Source organism: Schistocerca serialis, chromosome 7, assembly GCF_023864345.2.
Source record: "Schistocerca serialis cubense isolate TAMUIC-IGC-003099 chromosome 7, iqSchSeri2.2, whole genome shotgun sequence".
NCBI lineage: Eukaryota > Metazoa > Arthropoda > Insecta > Orthoptera > Acrididae > Schistocerca > Schistocerca serialis.
This window is the reverse complement of record NC_064644.1, coordinates 408319656-408339929: the sequence shown is the minus strand read 5'-3', so window position 1 is coordinate 408339929 and position 20274 is coordinate 408319656. Positions and strand designations below refer to the sequence as shown.

Here is a 20274-nt window from a genome sequence, read left to right as displayed (position 1 = left end):
ATAGAGACAGTTCAGAGACCAGGATGTTGTGGTTTTTTCAGCATGACAGTGGACCCTTTCATAAAGCATCATCAGTGAGACAGTGGTTGGTAGACAATAACATTCTTGAATTCGACTGGCCTCTCAACACAGTGGAACACATTTGTGATGAGTTAGAACGCCGATTTCGCTCCAAACCCCAGCGTCCAACATGACTACCTCCTCTGGTTTCGGCTCTTGGGGAAGAATGGGCTATCTTTCCTCCTTAGATATTCAGAAATCTCACTGAAAGTGTTCTTAGCTGAGTAGAAGCCGTCATAAAGGTGAACCGTTGGTTGGTTGGTTCATTTGGGGAAGGGGACCAAACACTGAGGTCGTCGGTCCCGTCGGACTAGAGAAGGATGGAGAAGGAAGTCGGCCGTGCCCTCTCAAAGGAACCACCCCGGCATCCGCCTGAAGCGATTCAGGGAAGTCACGGAAAACGTAAATCAGTATGATCGGACGCGGGTTTGAACCGTGAACAGTAGAAACGGCCCATTTTTTATTTATTTATTTATTTATTTATTTATTTTTTTAGTTTCTGGCGACTCCTTACATCGTTGAGAAACGAAGGCTATAGATTAAAGAGACTGGACATTTTCGTGGTCCGATAGGGATTCGATGCCGCGACATCAGGGTTTGTAGGCATGCGCGTTAGCGCTATACCACCAGGTTCGGTAGTTAGGGAGTGAGGTGCCACTAACCACAGCGACGGCGACTTTCTACGAAGCGCGGAAATGTCGCGAGTTGCAGCGGCCGCGGCCGCCCCTGACATTTGTGCACTGTCGCGATCGCTATCGCCTCTGCTCACGACCTGCTGTGTCCCACTACTGTGGCCCCTCTGTCACACGTGGTCGAAACGAGTCCTTTGTTACCAAGCACGTAATAAGCTTAACAATACGTCAGCACAAGTCTCTCTCTCTCTCTCTCTCTCTCTCTCTCTCTCTCTCTCTCTCTACTCCCGGGAAAATAAGAAAAAGTGTGTTCTTAAGTACTACGTAGACGAAGAAAGTATCAGGACAGAGGCAACGATTGCATTGATTGACAAATTTTGTCTTACATTTAAAGGGTTTTTCTGGTGTACTTTTGAATGCTGATTTCAGGTAAAGTACTTAGAATGTTCGCAAGCAGTTTTGACAGAAATTGAGAATTTCTATGAGGTATTGGCTTCCACCTACGCCGACTCCAGTATTTTAGAATGTATCTGCCAGATTGAAGACAGTGTTCCTAGATTGGTGTGTTGGGACTGACGCAATAGAGGATGTGGACCGACTGAATTTTAGAAAATGTAAACTGCTTATTGAGATTTGGTAATAGTTGTATGTTGTATAATTGATTTGAAAAGCTCGAACTGCTTCTCGGAATGACTGCAGATTCCACACACATAATGAGTATAAATGAACATTGCAAATTTGTAAAGCAATCACGCCAATTGCGGATCGGTGCCACATCGAAGTGTTACGTCTTCCCTGCTAGAAATGCCGAAAAAACAGTTCTCGTGACGCAATAAATAATGAAATAAACATGTGACTTGATGGATTAATAAGAAAGCAAAACTTAAGTATCTCAAAATAAGCTTGTGTATTGTGAAATCATTTAGAGCTATTGGCCACGATTTTGATTGCTGAAAGCAGAAATACAAGTGCGAACAGCCAGGCTCCTCCCAGCGCTCAAAAGAATATATATATATATATATATATATATATATATATATATATAGAGAGAGAGAGAGAGAGAGAGAGAGAGAGAGAGAGAGAGAGGTGGCTGCGCCTTCTTTTATTCTCAGGCATTTACATATAAAATCATTGACACTCATGTTGATAGACGCATGCGGAAAACTTTTATATATATGTATAGAAAGGAGTATTACAGCACGCAAAATGTAGCTCTTAAATTGTTTTAGTAAAGCCAGTATCGTTTTGTGAAGGTTTGCATTAAAACATGTTGAATAAAGATGCTTTACTTTATAATCTATAATACAGCTATATACATATTTATGTGGTATTGTAATGTTGAGGCCTGTATGTTTCTTTTACAAATCGTTTTTCAGCAATAGATGACTAATCGATTTGTGCCTTCTTTTGCGAATTTCATTGCTTCGTGATTTTATATTAATACTCCTGACCACTTCTACACATCTGTCGGCTCTTGAGGAAGCACTGCCATTCTTCCATAGATATTCAGACACGTCATTGAAAGTGTCGCCAGCAGAGTTAAAGACGTCATAAAGACTGGGCACACGCTTTATTAATGTCTACTATTATGCGTCCGGGTGCTTTTGACCAGTAGTGTATTATATATTCATCAAAATGTATGAAGTAAAATGAACTCACTGAAGGTACGCATTGAAATAAATTAGTCATTTTGTAGATTTCGGCTTCAGTGAAAAATCAGTAGCAGACAATAATAGACTTCGTCATAGATGTGTATTTTGTCGTAAATGTTGAGGATCAGACAGGCCATTGGCTCACACACACAGGGCGTCCAAGTTGTGAGGAGGCCCCGTACATCCTGTGCGGATGAAACAGTCGTGAAGAGGCAAGAACTGGTGTCAGAAAACATTGCCAATTGCCGGCCGGAGTGGCCGTGCGGTTCTAGGCGGTACAGTCTGGAGCCGAGCGACCGCTCCGGTCGCAGGTTCGAATCCTGCCTCGGGCATGGATGTGTGTGATGTCCTTAGGTTTAATTAGTTCTAAGTTCTAGGCGACTGATGTCCTCAGAAGTTAAGTCGCATAGTGCTCAGAGCCATTTGAACATTGCCAGTTAGAGCTGTCAAAAGTAGGAGGGGAGAACGTACTATTCGATTCAAAGACTGATAACAGTAGTAATAATAATAATAATAATAATAATAATAATAATACACTTACGAGCATGTGGTAAATAAGTTATTGCGGCTACCAGAAGCTAAGATAAATGGAGGGGCTTTTCATCGACTCTAATGAAAGAAGAAACATTTGAAGACAAATTAATAAAATTTAAACGTCGTCTTGGACATCCTTTAAACAAGTTGTCAACAAGTTTCTTGTTAACTTCAAAGACCTTGAGTACGAGAGTATAGTAGGGACATTCTGTGTAAGTTCAAAGAACTGGATGCTTCAGTGAGATTGGTGGTGTAGTTTTTGGACTCATAGGTCAGCTACTTTCTAGAAACTCCAGGTACTGAGATGAGGAACGCAGAGAAAGATTCCATCAAGACATTAAACAAGTGGAACAGTTTTACGAGAGCCGATAGGAAGTCAGAATGATTGCTGACCGTCTTCAGGTAGAGCACAGAGACGACGCAACGGAGGTTTTAGGGGTAAAGGAAGAGACGTCGAGGTCTGTGCCTTTGTATTAGTTTTGAAGAACATGTTTCATTATAACGTTAGGAGTCCCTTCTTTTAACGCTTTATCTAACAATATTTTTTGAATATATACGTTCTGTGTGAAATCACTGGATGTGCGTCATTATTTTGTGAAATACGTCGTGTGATAGAGGGGAAACGTAAAATTTGTAGGCTTGTTTTAGATATCGCAATATGAATCTTGTGCTGTTCGTTTACCAACTTGGATAGCCAAGAGCGCTAACGCGCTCGTTTCAGGGGCACGAGGAGGCAGCCCAGACTGGGATCGAATCCGTCTCGAGGATTAACGACGAGACGTGCTAAGTCGGCCAGATTGGATGTCCTTTTTAATCAGCGTCCCACAACCAAGTAGGTAAATAGCGAGCTGGCACCCACGTACTGCGTCAGATACACGCTATGCAAACACGAAATCTACACTAGACACAGGCAGATGGGGTACAGATTCCTACCCCACGGAGCGACAGGGGAAGGTAGGGGGGAAATTGGCGCCTTCAAAAAGGTCGTCCGACTTTGATATGCTACTGTTGTTGTTGTTATTGTTGTTGTCGTCTTCAGTCCTGAGACTGTTTTGATGCAGCTCTCCACGCTACTCTATCCCGTGGAAGCTTATTCATCTCCCAGTACTTACTGCAACCTATATCCTTCTGAATCTTCTTAGTGTATTCATCTCTTGGTCTCCCTCTACGATTTTTACCCTCCACGCTGCCCTCCAATGCTAAATTTGTGGTCCCTTGATGCCTCAGAACATCTCCTACCAACCGGTCCCTTCTTCTTGCCAAGTTGTGTCACAGACTCCTCTTCTCCCCAATTCTGTTCAATACGTCCTCATTAGTTATGTGATCTACCCACCTTATCTTCAGCATTCTTCTGTAGCACCACATTTCAAAAGCTTCTATTCTCTTCTTGTCCAAACTATTTATCGTCCATGTTTCACTTCCATACATGGCTACACTCCATACAAATACTTTCAGAAACGATTTCCTGACACTTAAATCTATACTCGATGTTAACAAATTTCTCTTCTGATATGCTACTAACATTGCCAAAACCGATTTATAACAATAGCGACCTCTTAGGGTAACAGGAAGAGGCGTTCACAGCCTACGTAAATTTACGTGATTATTATGTAAATGGAATGTGGAGGGGAGAAAGGAAAGGGAGAGAACTCACGATGTCAGCTGCATCGGGACTTAATGCAGAGTCAGCGGAGCCAAGTGTGCCGGACTGGGATTCGAACCTGAGATCTCCTGTTTACTATGCAGTTGCGTTAACGACTACGCCACCCGGACGCAGTGTTTATCGCAATTGCGCTCACTATCTCGGTACATCCACATTCCCACCCAGCGCCACCTATCCCCAGCCCCCGTCCATGTCCTCCATGCTTGCTACTTTGAGATTCCCACAGGTAGTCTAACATGATTGTGTATTCGCATTGAAGGTGGTGAATTCATCGCCCATCGAGGCGCCTCAATTATATGATTACGTGGTGTCTCTTCTTTCTGCTATGTATGTAATTATTGTTGGATATGCAACAACAAGTATTGTGAGCTCACCGTACAAAATATTAGTCATCCCCTCCCCATAAAAATATTACATTGGTCACTTCTGAGCGCTGCAGAACTTGTAACAAGCGGACTTCGGGCCTTTACATGCTGACGTACTTCATGGTAGTGAAGTTGAAGTCTAAGTGCCAGGTACTGAATCTATGCAGTAAGATGGGCCGACATGGACGTGGGAGAATGGCAGAAAGCTACCATCGTGTTTGGGCGTGCTCATGACCACACATTGAGAGAAGTTGCCCAATTTTGTAAATCTTTCACTGTAAGAGTTATTTATTTGCATCATTACAGCTTCGGCCGTGTGACCATTACCAAAAATGGTTCAAATGGCTCTGAGCACTATGGGACTCAACTGCTTAAATCTAACTGACCTAAGGACGTCACACACACCCATGCTCGAGGCAGGATTCGAACCTGCGACCGTACCGGTCGTGCGGTTCCAGACTGAAGCGCCTAGAACCACTCGGTCACAGCGGCCGGCTGACCATTATCAAATAGTACAACTGTGCCTCAGCACGTGTCGAAATCAAAAAATATTTTGAAATGTATACATTCGCGCCTATTGTCAACATCTTTAATATGAATGACACCAAACACTATTCGTGTACATTGCCTAACTGACAAGTGATCAGCGCTCGAAAGTTTGTCGGTAAGCAAAAGTGTTTGGATGTGTCCGGCAGTGCGGTATTGTACACATTTACTGAACTCATGCACTCTGTGCATAAACAGAAATTAAACCCTGTAGTCTTTTATAGAGTTCAATAACATTACACGTAGAAAATTCTCGCCTAAACGTACCATGAATAGGAAATTATCACTTCCTGAAGGATTAAAACTGCTTGCCAGACAGAGACTCGAACCCGGTAGCTTTACCTTTAGCCAACAAGTGCTGTGCCAACTGAGCTACCCATGAACGACTCACTCCTACTCCTCATTGCTTTCTTTCCTCCAGTACCTCATCTCCTATCTTCCAAACTTCAAGAAGTTGGTAGAGTACTTGCCTGCGCAGGCAAAGCTCCCGAGTTCGAATCCTGGCTCAGCACACAGTTTTAATCTTCCAGGAAGTTTCAAATCAGTGCACACTCCTCTGCAGAGTGAAAATTTTATCCTGGAAAGGAATTTAACGTTTACCTATCCTTGTTCAACTGAAACTATTAACTTCAGATAATTTAATTAGTAACTGCGCTTTACAGCGTAACAAGTACCACCTGAGGCAGATTAGATTAAATACAGACATTTCCGTCTCTCGTCGCTGATTGGCTATGCGTTTCCATCCTTTGATCGTGTCGGACATTGGGCTTCTTTCGATGTCCCGTATTCTGCCTGGAGATCGACACTGTCAACAGGACTGGAATAAAGCAAAGATTTTAGAAAGCCCACACACAAAAAATCCAAAGGGAACGTGATAGGCCATGGTATTGGCGAACCACGACCGATACACACACATACACAGGCTGTAACGGGTATAACTGCAGGTATTTCTGTTGGTGACTGAGGACGGTGTACTGAAAAACGTTGCACCAGCATTTACGTCATTTCCAGACTGATAATCATAGCTATTACGGGTCGTATGTTTCCAGTGGTTGGATAGTACCTCCTCGTACGCGTGGCACAAGCAAGCCTTAATGTTCATTTTCACTCGGGGCGGCATGTCAGGTATTGAAGTGAGGAGTAGTGTGTTTACATTTTGCGGCGTGCCATTGCAGCTGTAGCGGCTATAAAGATAAGTAATGACAAAGTTATTTGGCACGGTTATACAGTTATTAAGTTTAATAGTTTTCAGCGGTGTTTAGTGCTGTTTGTGGCGAAATAACGATTTAATAAACTTCTGGAAACGTTCACTCGCTGTGTTTTTTAGAGTTTTCTGTGCTTTGAAGTCGTTTAGTAAATTTCGCGCTTTAGTTTTCAGCTGACGGTTCTTATAGTTTCTAGTGAAATATTTCAGTAAAATTTTCATTCACTGTTTTAACTTCATTGAGTGTTCCAGTGGCCTCTTGAATTTTTGGTTTTACCTAATAATTTTGAGAAGTTTTGTCGGTATTGGTATTAGTTGTGGCTTAGTAGTATTAATAAAAGTAGTTGTTTTCTTAGTAGAGAGAGAATTTCGAGACGGCTAATGTTAGTTCCATAAATGGTTTTTCTGGTGTAACTGAACGTAGGTAGCGAAGACGTACAGTTTTTTTCAGTAGCTGTAAAATTTTACCATGAGTGAGAAATATAGGCTCTGTCGTAGGTTTGTGAGTAGTGGGGTACTGTATGGGATTTGTTCAAAGTATTTTCATTGGGGGGAATACAGTGGGGAAGCCAGTGGGCATTCTAGCGAGATCCTCTCCTGGGAATGCAGAATATGTAGTAGAAATAGTTGATAGAGGAGCAGAGGGGTAATATATGTGCCCTTCGGGTGCAGTTAAAACATGCAAAGGAGAAACTAGATAGGTTGAGGAGGGTGAGGAGGGTGAAAGATGCTGGCGAATGGGAACTGGCAGTTGGCAAGAAGGCAGTTAGCTGGAGGAGGAGGAGGAGGAGGAGGCGGTGGTGGTGGTGGTGGTGGTGGTGGTATTCAGACAGTTATACTTTGTGTATATGCGATAGATTTGACCAACTGTCAGAGTTCAGTGGAGAGGAGCCTCTCGTAGCTGTAGGTGTAGGGAACATGCAGCAGTCCTCAGCAGTTAGTAGGCCTAGGTCAGTTGCAAAGTCTAACTGAATGAAGAAGGTTCTGCTGCTAGGTAGTTCGCATCGTAGAGGAGTAGGCCAGCAGTTGCAGGAAGTGTTGTGAAGCCTAGTGCGGTGTTGGCTCAGGTGGCTGACAGCATAGTGGAGTCACTGACAGGCGTAATCCACTTAGAGGTGCAGATACAACCGTGCTGAAATCATCACGTCATAAAGTTTGGGAAGTGTTTGTGGCAAGATTGTTCAACTTAGAGAAAAAACATCCGAATACTGATGTGTATACGTATTAAGGTACGACATACAAAAATATCTGCTCTTATACCGGTTACGCCCTGTATATGGGCTCACTCATACGAGTCGTCAGGAGCGTTTTCTCTGTATTTTGGCAGGTATTTGCTAATTTGTTTTTGCATTGTGTAGCTGCTGTCAGCACAAACTAATATTGCTCCTCGCATCTTTTATGTGACGCCTAGCGTCGACGTGGTAAGCGTCGGTTTGTTCCTCGTTACAAACAAAATGATCTTTAAAGCGGAATTTGACGTGCCTTTTCAACAGAGCGGTCCCAAATTAGTCAGATGTGATATTCGTTTTCGTGATGTGTGTTAACAGGAATGTTAAAACACGGCGAATAACCAGTACTCTAGCAGCGGGACCATCGGCCTGGCCCGTGCCGACTGCTACCGCCATGTAGCAGTGCTGCTCAGTCGTTGCTGGAGTGCTGGTTATTCTTCGTGCTTTAATATTTCTGTTAATACATACCACTAAAATGAATAACACACCTGACTAATTTGGGACCGCTCTATCAAAAGGGCACCCTGTATACTGACCTTCTCAAGATGACTATTCTACTGGAAAATCTAAAATTCTCAGGGATTTACATTTCATCTGGAAAAATCAGAGAAATCCAAGGGAATATCAGGAATTTCATAATATCTCAGGGAATTCTGTGTTTTTTGACTTATCATTGGAATTTCATTTTATTGAGTTTTGTAAATCACGAATTTGAAAATATTTAATTTTTCAACGTATGTTAATATTATGAATATTATTTCTATAAATTATCGATTTTTGAAAACTCTGGGCCGGCCGAAGTGGCCGTGCGGTTAAAGGCGCTGCAGTCTGGAACCGCAAGACCGCTACGGTCGCAGGTTCGAATCCTGCCTCGGGCATGGATGTTTGTGATGTCTTAGGTTAGTTAGGTTTAACTAGTTCTAAGTTCTAGGGGACTAATGACCTCAGGAGTTGAGTCCCATAGTGCTCAGAGCCATTTTTTTGAAAACTCTGGACAAACTACCTCAGCTGAGAGGGAGAGAGGGGAGAATGACGCCATCTTGCCCCCCATACCTGGAATTCTGCTGCGCAGGGTAGCCGCGTGGTCTATGGCGCCTTGAAACGGTTCGCGGGGCTTTCACCCCCCCGCCCCCGCCCTGGAGGTTCGAATCCTCCCTCGGGCATGGGTGTGTTGTCCTTAGCGTAAGTTAGATTAAGTAGTGTGTAAATCTAAGGATCGATGACCTGAGCAGTTTGGTCCCATAGGAACTTACCACCACCTGGAATTCTCAGGGATTTTAAGTTTCAGTAACCACACTGCTTTGCCTTCCAGGTTAGCTGATAAATAAGTCTGGACAATTTATAATTTTATGCAACATTGTTGGAGAAAGCGATCTTTATTGTCATAAAATTATTTCAAATCACTCTCAATCGCAGCCGATGTTAACGTCTTACCGGTTTCGGCCTTTTAATTACGGACCATTATCAGAGTTTGCACAGTAATGACAAAGTAAAAGTACTATATTACATAGAGAAGGCAACGATGTGAAAGTATACTCTAAAACGTGGAACAGCGGCAGAAATCTTTATTTATAGAACGGTCGCAGAAATATTCATTTACAATACCAGTAACGTCAACGACTTAAAAATCGACATGTATACTATTTTAACATAAGTCCTGCATTTTTACTGCTCTTCTTAAGATATTTTGATTGTAAGCTCCAACTGTTTCTAAGTTATTTGTAACAAATAGTTTCCTCTTGTGAACAGTGATGTATTGCAAATTATCCACAATAAGATAATGTGGCTAAACTGGCGCCACTTCTGTGAACAACCCCATTTTTATCTTTGGTGAGCGATATCGACCTCCAGTGTTACACAAGCGTCAAGTACATCTTTGACAACTGACAGACATATCAACCTGGATGTCTCCATGGAAACGGCGTCCTAATATGTAAGTACTGGCCCCAAGTGATGGCGCGCATATACAACGACGCATTAGTTTTTTCTGCCTTTTTTTAGGACTTTAAGTAACAGACTACTAATACAAGTAAGTCAGTATGTATAATAATCGTATTAATAAGCCATACATTTGGTTTTATTACGAATAAGTAGCAATGGCTATAGAATTAGCGATCTTATTGTATTAATTATTTCATCCAGACGACGCTCTGGGCCTCAGTTAACGAATTACTCTTAATTTTAATGCATTTTATATGGCTGTAACATAGATTATTAACCATAAATGAATATAAACTTGTTTCTTGATTAGGGTCAACAGAAACATCCGATCTCACGCGTCGGCTTTGACCCGTGACGTAAGGGTGTTGTGGTGTGTGACGTCATTACGGCACGGAGTTTGGTTTGTGAGTGTGGCGTGTTTGTAGATGTTGCCTCGTTGACGTTACCTTAGTAGGGGTTTTAGGGCCTGTAATATATAGTTTACCTTTTTACTGTACTTTTTGTTTTAACGTCGTCTATGAGGCTTTTATCAGTTTGCCATTAGATTGTTCAATCTTTATGGTCTATATGTTTTGTCGCTACTCGTTATGTCTAATGAATCAATATTGTTTTTTTCTTTTTTTTTTATTTGTTTTTTTTTTATCTTTTGATTGACCTACACATTGATCTGTAGCGTAGCCCTGACTACGAGGTTACGTTGGGAGTTTTTTTTTGGCGGGGGGGGGGGGGGGGGGTCAGGGGGCGGGCGCAGCCCCCCCCCCCTGCCTGGCCTTGAGTACCACTTGTTTATTATTATCTTTGTTTGCTATCAATGTTAGCAGATTGTTCTTGTGAAACCTTTGTGTGTGTTGTTTTTCTATGTGTTTTCGTCTTTGTGATACGTATGCAACGTTTCTATATCCGCCATATTGGAATTGTCGTTTCCGCTATATTTGTGACGTCATGGGTCAAAGCCGACGGGTTAGATCGGACGCTTCCGTATTTCCCTTGATTAATTAAATTTAAAAGATAACTGTTTAAAAATGAAGACTCAAAACGACATGTAAGTCGTTCCCCATTGGCCGACGGTGGTGCCTTAGGCTCTGGAGCGCCCTCTCTCTTCCCTATATAACTCGTGGCAGCTCAGCCATCAACATCAGTCATAGTGACTGAGACCTCGACAGCGGGTTAGACGCAATCGGCGGCATGCAGATGGCTAATCATGCATCGTTATAGAGTATATTTTTATGTAATTGACGTCTTTGTGTAATATAGCACTTTTACTTTTTTATTACAGTGCAAATTCTGATGATGGCCTGTAATTAACATCGGCTGCGATCGAGACTATTTCTAAATAATTTGAAGGCAATGGTGAAGATTGTCTAACCTGAACTTTAAAACTAACCGATGCACTTATTTGTTGCAGACCTGTCGAAAGCGCAGCGCACGCTGTCGTATAGCCTCATCAACTTCAACTTCGAGTGCATCGGAACGTCGCAGACGGACGACGAGGTCAGCATCGCAAAGTCGCTGTCGGAATTCGGTCGGCTCATCTCCAACATCGAGGACCAGCGGGACATGATGGTCAGTAGTCGCGTGCAGCTTGCCTCCGGGGAAATCAGGGCCGCGCTTTTTACAGCTGCTCGCCGGGATTGGCAAAAAGTCACGCGAACGTTACGCATTCGCCATCACAGAACTGGACGTGAACGCTGTGGTGATTTACTAGGCAGCATGCTAGCTCCCATACAATATGTTACCTGTAGCAAAAATTATCATTATTTTCCACCTTATTTTTTCACTTACAGCGGTTTGATTACGATTAATTTCCAACTTAAAGAATAATACTTTGGAAACTGCATGCGTTGGTACGGCAGAAGGTAAAGTCGTACAGCATTATGAGCCGGTGGATCCAAAAGACTGCTTATGGAGAAGGTTTTCTTCTTATGTAAACAGTCTTTTTCTTTCGCATGGTGGCAGTATTGGTGTGTTACATTGTAACTGTTGTGATTTGATTTGCTATTGCTGACAACAAAAGCAACACTCTTGTATTATTCGCTAAAATCTGTAACCGAAATCTTTAAAGAAAAATGGCAGGATCAAATGTGAATAAGTGAAAAAGACCAGAAGTATTTCGAATGACTAACACTATATTGCCTATTGCCTTTAGACTGAAATACAACTTGGTTACAATATATTGGAATCTTTCGTCAGTTTTCAGTGATATCTCCCTTTAGTTTCAAAAGAAAATCCTTTTTGATGTCCATAAGCTGACAGACTAACCTCTCCGTACTTTAGAAAAGTCCACAATAGCAACTCGTAATCGCAAAACCTAGAACGTTAATCAAGATCTATGGAGGTATGTTTCGTCCATACGCATTTAGTTTTTATTTATGAAAGATCTTCAGTGACCTGTAATACATATTTGTTGCTTACTTTTAATTACTGTTTAATGAATTTATTATATGTATAAAAACAAACGTATTATAGGCCCCTTAAGGCGCTTCATAGATAAAAGAAAGCGATACGCTTATGACGATAAAAGAACTTCCGTTTAGTTGCAAAGATGGAACATACCTCCATGACATTTGAAGCAACTAAGGAACGACGGGAAAACGGAAGAAACTACGATTAATTAAGAAATTATTCTTATAATTAACGTCTATGCGGCCCATTTGAAAAAAACACACTGGTTCAATTCTAAGTTTATTTTATATACCCGCTCACATGTGTCGCTATTTCGTTGCATGATCTCTTTATCGAGACCACCTTAATCCCAACGAGTAACAACCGCCAGCGGCATGAAAAAACGAACAAAGCCCATTTTAACTATCGCTTCCTCTTGTAACTTCTTAATTTGAAAACATTTTACTTATATTTCATTTGTGTGCCGGGTAGAAACTGTGAGAAATTAACTACATTTCATTGGTGACGGAAACTACGTAGCTTACGAATGAGTATTGCTTGAAAAAAGATCCGATGAAGTTCTAGCTTACAACCGGTCGCAAATGGGGAAATCCACTGACATAAGTGACTTTGACAAACGGCAGATTGTTATACAGGGTGACGCACGAAATGTGTTACCATTTTGTTTTTGAATATAAACTTTGTCAATACAATCTGAAAGGAACATATACTACAACGAAGAGCCGTCCGTGGAGATTTGTTCTAACTCAGCACATGCTCAATATGTCCACCATTTCGTTTCCTAACTTCTTTCAAACGAACACTGAAGTTAGTGATTACCCTACGGCACATGTCTTCCGTAATTTCACTGCAAGCTTGAAGAATAAGTCTTCTGAGATCCATTAAATCACGTAGACGTTTCGGGAAAACTTTTTCCTTTAGGTACTCCCAAAGAAGAATGTCACATGGATTGAGGTCTGGACTATTGGGGGGCCAATTTTGTCCGCCATTGAAGCGACTGGAAACTTGAGTGAAATGATCCGCATGTCGAAATGCTCGGGTAAAAACTCCAACACAGTGTTTGCAGTATGTGGCCTTGCTCCATCTTGCATGAACCACTGCGTGTTGAAGGGCAAGGCAGTAGCAAGAAGCTGTGGAATGAAGCTATTGCGAAGCATGTTCAAATAACACTCGCTGTTCACAGTTTCTTCAAAGAAAAAGGGTCCAATAAGTCCGTGACTGGAAATTGCTGCCCACGCTGTAATCCTCCGTAGCATAATGTTGTCGTTCATGAAGCACTTGTGGGTTTTCAGTGGGCCAAAAGCGTACATTTTGTTTGTTAACTACACCGTCTAAATGAAAATGCGCCTCGTCTGAAAACCAAATGTTGTTGAGTGTTTCTTCCCTATCCTCCGCCCACTGAGCAAACAGTAGTCTCTGCTGCTTGTGTTCTTCAGTGAGCTTCTGTGAACAGGTCATCTAGTATGGGTACAAACGGAGGTCACTTTTAAGAATGCGTTGAACGAAGCGTCTGGATATTCCCAGTTGCACTGCTGCTTTTCTACACGATTTCCCGGGACTTCTCTGTACAGCAACTCGTACCGCTTCAATATTCTCCGGCGAACAAACAGGCTTAGGCCGAGGTCGCTTCGCTTCCAATCCTGTACCTTCCTGTACAAATTTATCCTACAACCTGTGGATGATCTTCTTGCAAGGGACCCATCGTGTGTTAAAACTGTTGTCGTAAACGCCTCTGAGTCACAACAAGGCTTTTCGTTTCATGAAAAAGTAACACAATTGTCGATCGTTGCTGTGTCGTCAGTCTTCCATTGTCAGCCATTGCTGCTTACTAGTCTCCTAGCGGCGGTATCGTGAATTACATGTCATTTCGTAACTCATTTGTTTTTCCAAGCTCTGCTGGTACTGCTGTAGAGATCCCAGCGGGATATCTAATGTACGTCGTAAATTGTGAAAGAAATAATTGGTAACACATTTAGTGCGCCAGCCTGTAAGCCGTCGCCGATGAAACCACGATGGGTCGACAATGGGTTGGACGTGCATGCCTCGTCACAGAACATGTAGATCGGAAACTTGCCCCCTATGTAAAGGAGGCTGGTCAGTCGTCTCTGGCAGACCTGATGACGAGAGTACAATGCTGGTGCAGGTACAAGTGATTCGAAGCACACCGTTCAACGCACATTATTGAACATGGGCTACGCAGGTGATGGATCCTCCTTGATGATCCAACGATATTCCTAAGAACGGTTTCACGGACACGGAATCATCAGGGTTGGACCGTGGCACAATGAAAACGTGTCTCGTGGCGAGATGTATCACAAACTCTACCTTTTTAAACCAGGTCGATGGTGAAGTGTGGAAGCGCAGTCATGCAAGTGAACTGCAGCTCGAAACTTGCACCGTGCCACAGATTCTGACCGGTGGGGCCAGTATTGTGTTATGAGGGACATTAACCAGAGCGGCGTTTCTCGCTTTCCATTATTACTGACGTGCGCGCACGAACACTGAAACATTACAGCGCATCTACGAATACTCTGTTCCATTCTGCGTAGTTCTGCGCTGCGTACTCGTGAGCGTGACAATTATGGACAACGTGAAAATTATTGCGTACCTCCTGCCTCATTTGATACTCGATGTCTTCCCCGACGACGATAGCATCCTCCAAAAGGACAATTGTCTCTGTCAGGAGGCCAGATAGTGAATTCACTTTGATGTCTTGGCCAATAAATTCGCTTGAGTTTAAACCGATGGAACACATCTGGAAAGCTATCGGGCGCCAGTTGCGCGCGCGCATCCCAGCGGCTCCTAATGTATGGGAACTACGCGACATGTGTGTAGACATTTGATGCCACATACCTACGGAAACCTGCCGGGGACTTGTCGAATCTTGTGTTACGTAGAAGTGATGCTGCAGTGCATTACCTTCTAAAGTTTGAGCAACACGGTATTAAGCAAGTGATCACAGAGTTTTGGCTCATCACTGTACACTACTGGCCATTAAAATTGCTACACCGCGAAGATGACGTGCTACAGATGCGAAATTTAACCGACAGGAAGAAGACGCTGTGATATGCAAACGATTAGCTTTTCAGAGCATTCACACAAGGTTGGCGACGGTGGCGACACCTACAACGTACTGACATGAGAAAAGTTTCCAACCAAATGGCTCTGACCACTATGGGACTTAACATCTTTGGTCATCAGTCCCCTAGAACTTAGAACTGCTTAAACCTAACTAACCTAAGGACATCACACACATCCATGCCCGAGGCAGGATTCGAACCTGCGACCGTAGCAGTCGCGCGGAGTTTCCAACCGATTTCTCATACACAAACAGCAGTTGACCGGCGTTACCTGGTAAAACATTGTTGTGATGCCTCGTGTAAGAAGGAGAAATGCGTACCATCACGTTTCTGACTTTGATAAAGGTCGGATTGTAGCCTATCGCGATTGCGGTTTATCGTATCGCGACATTGATGCTCGCGTTGGTCGAGATCCAATGGGACGAAATCGGTGAGTTCAGGAGGGTAATAGGGAACGCCATGCTCGATCCCAACGGCTTCGTATCACTAGCAGTCGAGATGACAGGCATCTTATCCGCATGGCTGTAACGGATCGTGCCGGCACGTCTCGATCCCTGAGTCAACGGATGGGGACGTTTGCAAGACAACAACCATCTGCACGAACAGTTGGACGACGTTTGCATCAGCATGGACTATCAGCTCGGAGACCATGGCTGCGGTTACTCTTGACGCTGCATCACAAACAGGAGCGCCTGCGACGGTGTACTCAACGACGAACTTGGGTGCACGAATGGCAAAACTACATTTTTTCGGATGAATCCAGGTTCTGTTTACAGCATCATGATGGTCGCATCCGTGTTTGGCGACATCGCGGTGAACGCACATCGCAAGCGTGTATTCTTCATCGCCATACTGGCGTATCACCCGGAGTGATGGTATGGGGTGCCATTGGTTACACGTCTCGGTCACCTCTTCTTCCCACTGACGGCACTTTGAACAGTGGACGTTACATTTTAGATGTGTTACGACCCGTGGCTCTACCCTTCATTCGATCTTTGCGAAAACCTACATTTCAGCAGGATAATGCACGACCGCATGTTGCAGGTCCTGTACGGGCATTCCTGGATGCATAAAATGTTCGACTGCTGCCCTGGACAGCACATTCTGCAGATCTCTCACCAATTGAAAACGTCTGGTCAATGGTGACCGAGCAACTGGCTCGTCAACAATACGCCAGTCACTACTCTTGATGAACTGTGGTATCGTGTTGAAGCTACATGGGCAGCTGTACGTGCACGCGCCATCCAAGCTCTGTTTGATTCAATGCCCAGGCGTATCAAGGACGTTATTAGGGCCAGAGGTGGTTGTTCTGGGTACTGATTTCTCAGGATCTATGCATCCAAATTGCGTGAAAATATAATCACATGTCAGTTCTAGTATAATATATTTGTCCAATGAATACACGTTTATCATCTGCATTTCTTTTTGGTGTAGCAATTTTAATGGCCAGTAGTGTATTTTACTGCTACATTGTTGCTCTCTTTGCTGTTGTCGTTCCATTGAATCAGTTGTTCTCATCTTAATCCGCGTCCACATCGACCGTGCCGCGCCGCGCAAAACCAAGAAAAGAGGATCGTCGCGTCCGGTATGGACGTCAACCGCGCTGCTCTGCGCAACAACGAACATGTTTTGCGCAGTGTCGGTGCATCACAGGAAATGGTTCGTTCGAGCGCGGCTTTGTTTGGACAGCTTTTCTCGTTTTCCATTATTACTGACGTGCGCGCGCGAGCTCTGAGACATTACAGCGCGTCTACGAGCACTGTGTTCCATTCTGCGCAGCGCGCTCGTGAGCAGTGCTTGGCGGCGCGGCGCGTCGGGTTTGCACAGGTGTTTGTGTTTCACAAAATTATAATTTCGTATCTAAGACTGCAAGCATTCCACCAATACTCGGAAGAACCTATTAGAAAAGTATTTATTTCACATCTACTCGTTCAACAACACCAAGTTATGCTGCTTTCTCTAATACTTTGACGTTGTTTTTGTTTTTATTCTTTTATACGACAGTGGAATGAAGATTTAACAATGCCGTGACCGTTTCGACCAACCAGTCCTCATCTTCAGACTATGAATTGATAAAAAGAGGACACAAAGGTTCTATTGTGTAATCTATGTTATCAGCCGAGTAACAATGTACGTAGTGATAAAAAAAATACCTAAAGGCACAGGGTTCATATGAGTTCCTTTGTCTTGTCAACAGTATTAAAGGATAGAGTTGATAGAGGTCGACTCTGTTTTAGTCGGAGTGAATGACGAGTATACTGTGAACACTACCGTTTTCCAAGATGACAACATCCGAGTTCACAAGTTTGCACGCATACGCTCTTGATTTGACGAAAAATTACGCACACTGTCGCTCCTCGATTGTCTCCACCAAATTTTCCGGTTTGAATCCCAAACAAGATATCAGAGACTATTTGCCCGTTCGAAAGCAATTACTGAATTATAAAACGTTCTTTTGTGTGTGTGTGTGTGTGTGTGTGTGTGTGTGTGTGTGTGTGTGTGTGTGTGCGCGCGCGCGCGCCTGCTTGCGTGCTTCGTTATCGTTAGAGCACAAACTCAGCTAGGCGGAATGGTGTTGAAAATTGTCCTTGAATTTTAGAAGAAATCATCTCAGCGTTCACCTGCATTGGCTTAGGGAAAGTACGGAGAACTTCCGTCGTAGTACCTGGACGAGAGTTTCAAGCTTGCTCGTGAAAGCGGACCTAGGATCATAACTACTGTAACATTTCCCTCTGTCTGGAAGTTATAGCCCATAAGGAAGATATTGCTTAGCTCGTAATGTGCCGTACCGTCATCTCAGTGCAGCAACACTCTGTTTTGGTAGCTGGTGACGTATGACTCAAATACCAGACTACGGGAGATCAGGCACACCTGGTTGCTGTCACCAAGACCCTCTACCTAATTGGACATGACTTTGAAGTCCTGTAAATGGAAATTAAACATCTTCTCCCAATTAATTACAATATCGTGTCTTTCGGAACATGGGGTTTGGCTCCTGGCCTTTATTACTGTGTGTCGTCTCGAGGTCGGCGTGTTGATTGTCTGGATTTGGCAATGTTAGTGGTAGAGAGCGGCCGGATGCCCTTCTTGTCGCCACCTTTTCCCACTCCTACACCCCTTGACCCGCTCCGGACGGAATTCGTGTACTCCCCTACTGACAGCGTTTAGTGTGCGAACGTCTTCTAAATATTTGCGAATCGTGTAACTGAATCGGATCGTAGGTACCAGCCCGGTATTTAGCTATTCGAATGTGGGAAGCCTCCTAAAAAACCACATCCAGGCTGACCGGCACACCAGTCCTCTTCGTTAATCCTCCGGATGGATTCGATCCCGAGCGGCGCTTCTCACTGAATCCCAGAAGCGGCGTACTAACACGCGGGGCTCCCCGGGGTGTATGGAAGACTCATCAACGTGCGCTGTTGTCGCCAAATCTTACTTTACGTAGGAATCTACCTCCCTTATTTTTGGTGATGATGATAGGTTTTAGAGTTTTGTACATATCAAGGAACCTAAGTTCGTATCTGGAGGAAAGAGAGATTTTGTTGTTTCAGTTGGTGCAACAGTGACGTCAGCTTCTTTAAAATGACCAAGTAACTATAAAATTTCGATATGCTATTTTAATATCTCTCTGTCAAATTTTTTCCTTGTAACAAAATTGTAACTAATCAAGTTTCTTAAGTGGTGCCTGTGGTGTTTGCTCTCATGGAGCAGTTAATCGTTTTCATTAGCGCCAAACCGAAGTTTGCATGGGTAATCGAGTTTTTATTGGACTTCATAGGGGCCCTCTAACACTGCAGTTATTCTCTTAGTTTTACTTTTCTTCAGGTAGTGCTAATTTTAAGACATCTTTCAATGACACAGTTGGATGTAAGCACAGCAGACAAAAATTAGTCACCCGCAGGAGACATCACGGTAATGCTGTGTATTTTATGGCTTACTATATTTTCAGAGACCCGCAGCGTAATATTTTAAAAATAGATCGTATAGTTTACAATTTTTTCATGCGATAACATAATTAGTTCGTTATTCCAAGCAAATGTTGTTTTCAGCAATGAAAAATCGAAATAATAACGATGAGTTATCAAGAAAAATTAAATTAATTAACGATAATTAGGAAGTATTAGAGATGAGTTGTAGATTATAGCCACCAAAAATCCTACGGGGGTGGGAAATACCTCGGAAAGACAATGCCGCTGGTTCTGTTGGTTACTATGCTGTGTGTCTATATCAGCTTACATATTTCACGTGACTCTAGGTACAATAACGTGTAAATGCTTATGTACTACGTGATTTGGTCAAGGAAGTTGTCGCCGTCATCGTCTGTATTGTTGTTCTGGTCAGTTTCGCCATCTTTCTCTGAGACGTCTCAGCTACAATATAAAACTATTTGTAATTACTCATATTTTTAATGTCTATCTTTATACTTATATTGACTTCATCAGCTACCTTCGTTTAGTTCTACTTTTGACATTTGGTTGCCCTTTTGGAAATTATCCCCAACATTACTAATATTACTACAGAACCACCCCTAATTCACATTAACATATTAGGTTCTGTGGAGAATAGCTGCTGCTGCGTAATGCCTCATATCCTGATGAGCACTGCTGAACTTTCCATTTGAGTTTCTTTGAAACACATTCTGAAGCAACTGAGGTGCCACAACGTTGAAGTACCTTCATACAGGTAAATTGGTTTGACCAAAAAAAAAGTTTTAATTAAAATTAATCGAAATGATCAACTCAGATTCACCAGTTACTCACGAAATATTTTGCGTGTCACATTTTGCTTTCTACATTTGTTGTGATTTCCGTTTTGTACGTATTGTTAGCGCTTCCATCCTCATGTCACCCCGGACCTGTGAGCAAATAATAAATACAATATTTTAATCCACTGAGTCATACTAAAAATTGGGAATCACTGTCATATAAAAACATACAAAAGTAATTTCATAGATGAGACACGTCA

At 43.0% G+C, this 20274-nt stretch overlaps 1 protein-coding gene across 1 annotated transcript in view; it reads left to right on the top strand.

The window, feature by feature from the left end:
- The window catches only part of LOC126412342 (rho GTPase-activating protein 10), a 571369-nt gene that overhangs the window by 307731 nt on the left and 243364 nt on the right, over window positions 1-20274 (top strand). The window contains exon 2 of the mRNA XM_050081890.1: window positions 11232-11389. Within this exon, the coding sequence (XP_049937847.1) occupies window positions 11232-11389 (158 nt within the window). The remainder of the gene's footprint in view (window positions 1-11231; window positions 11390-20274) is intronic.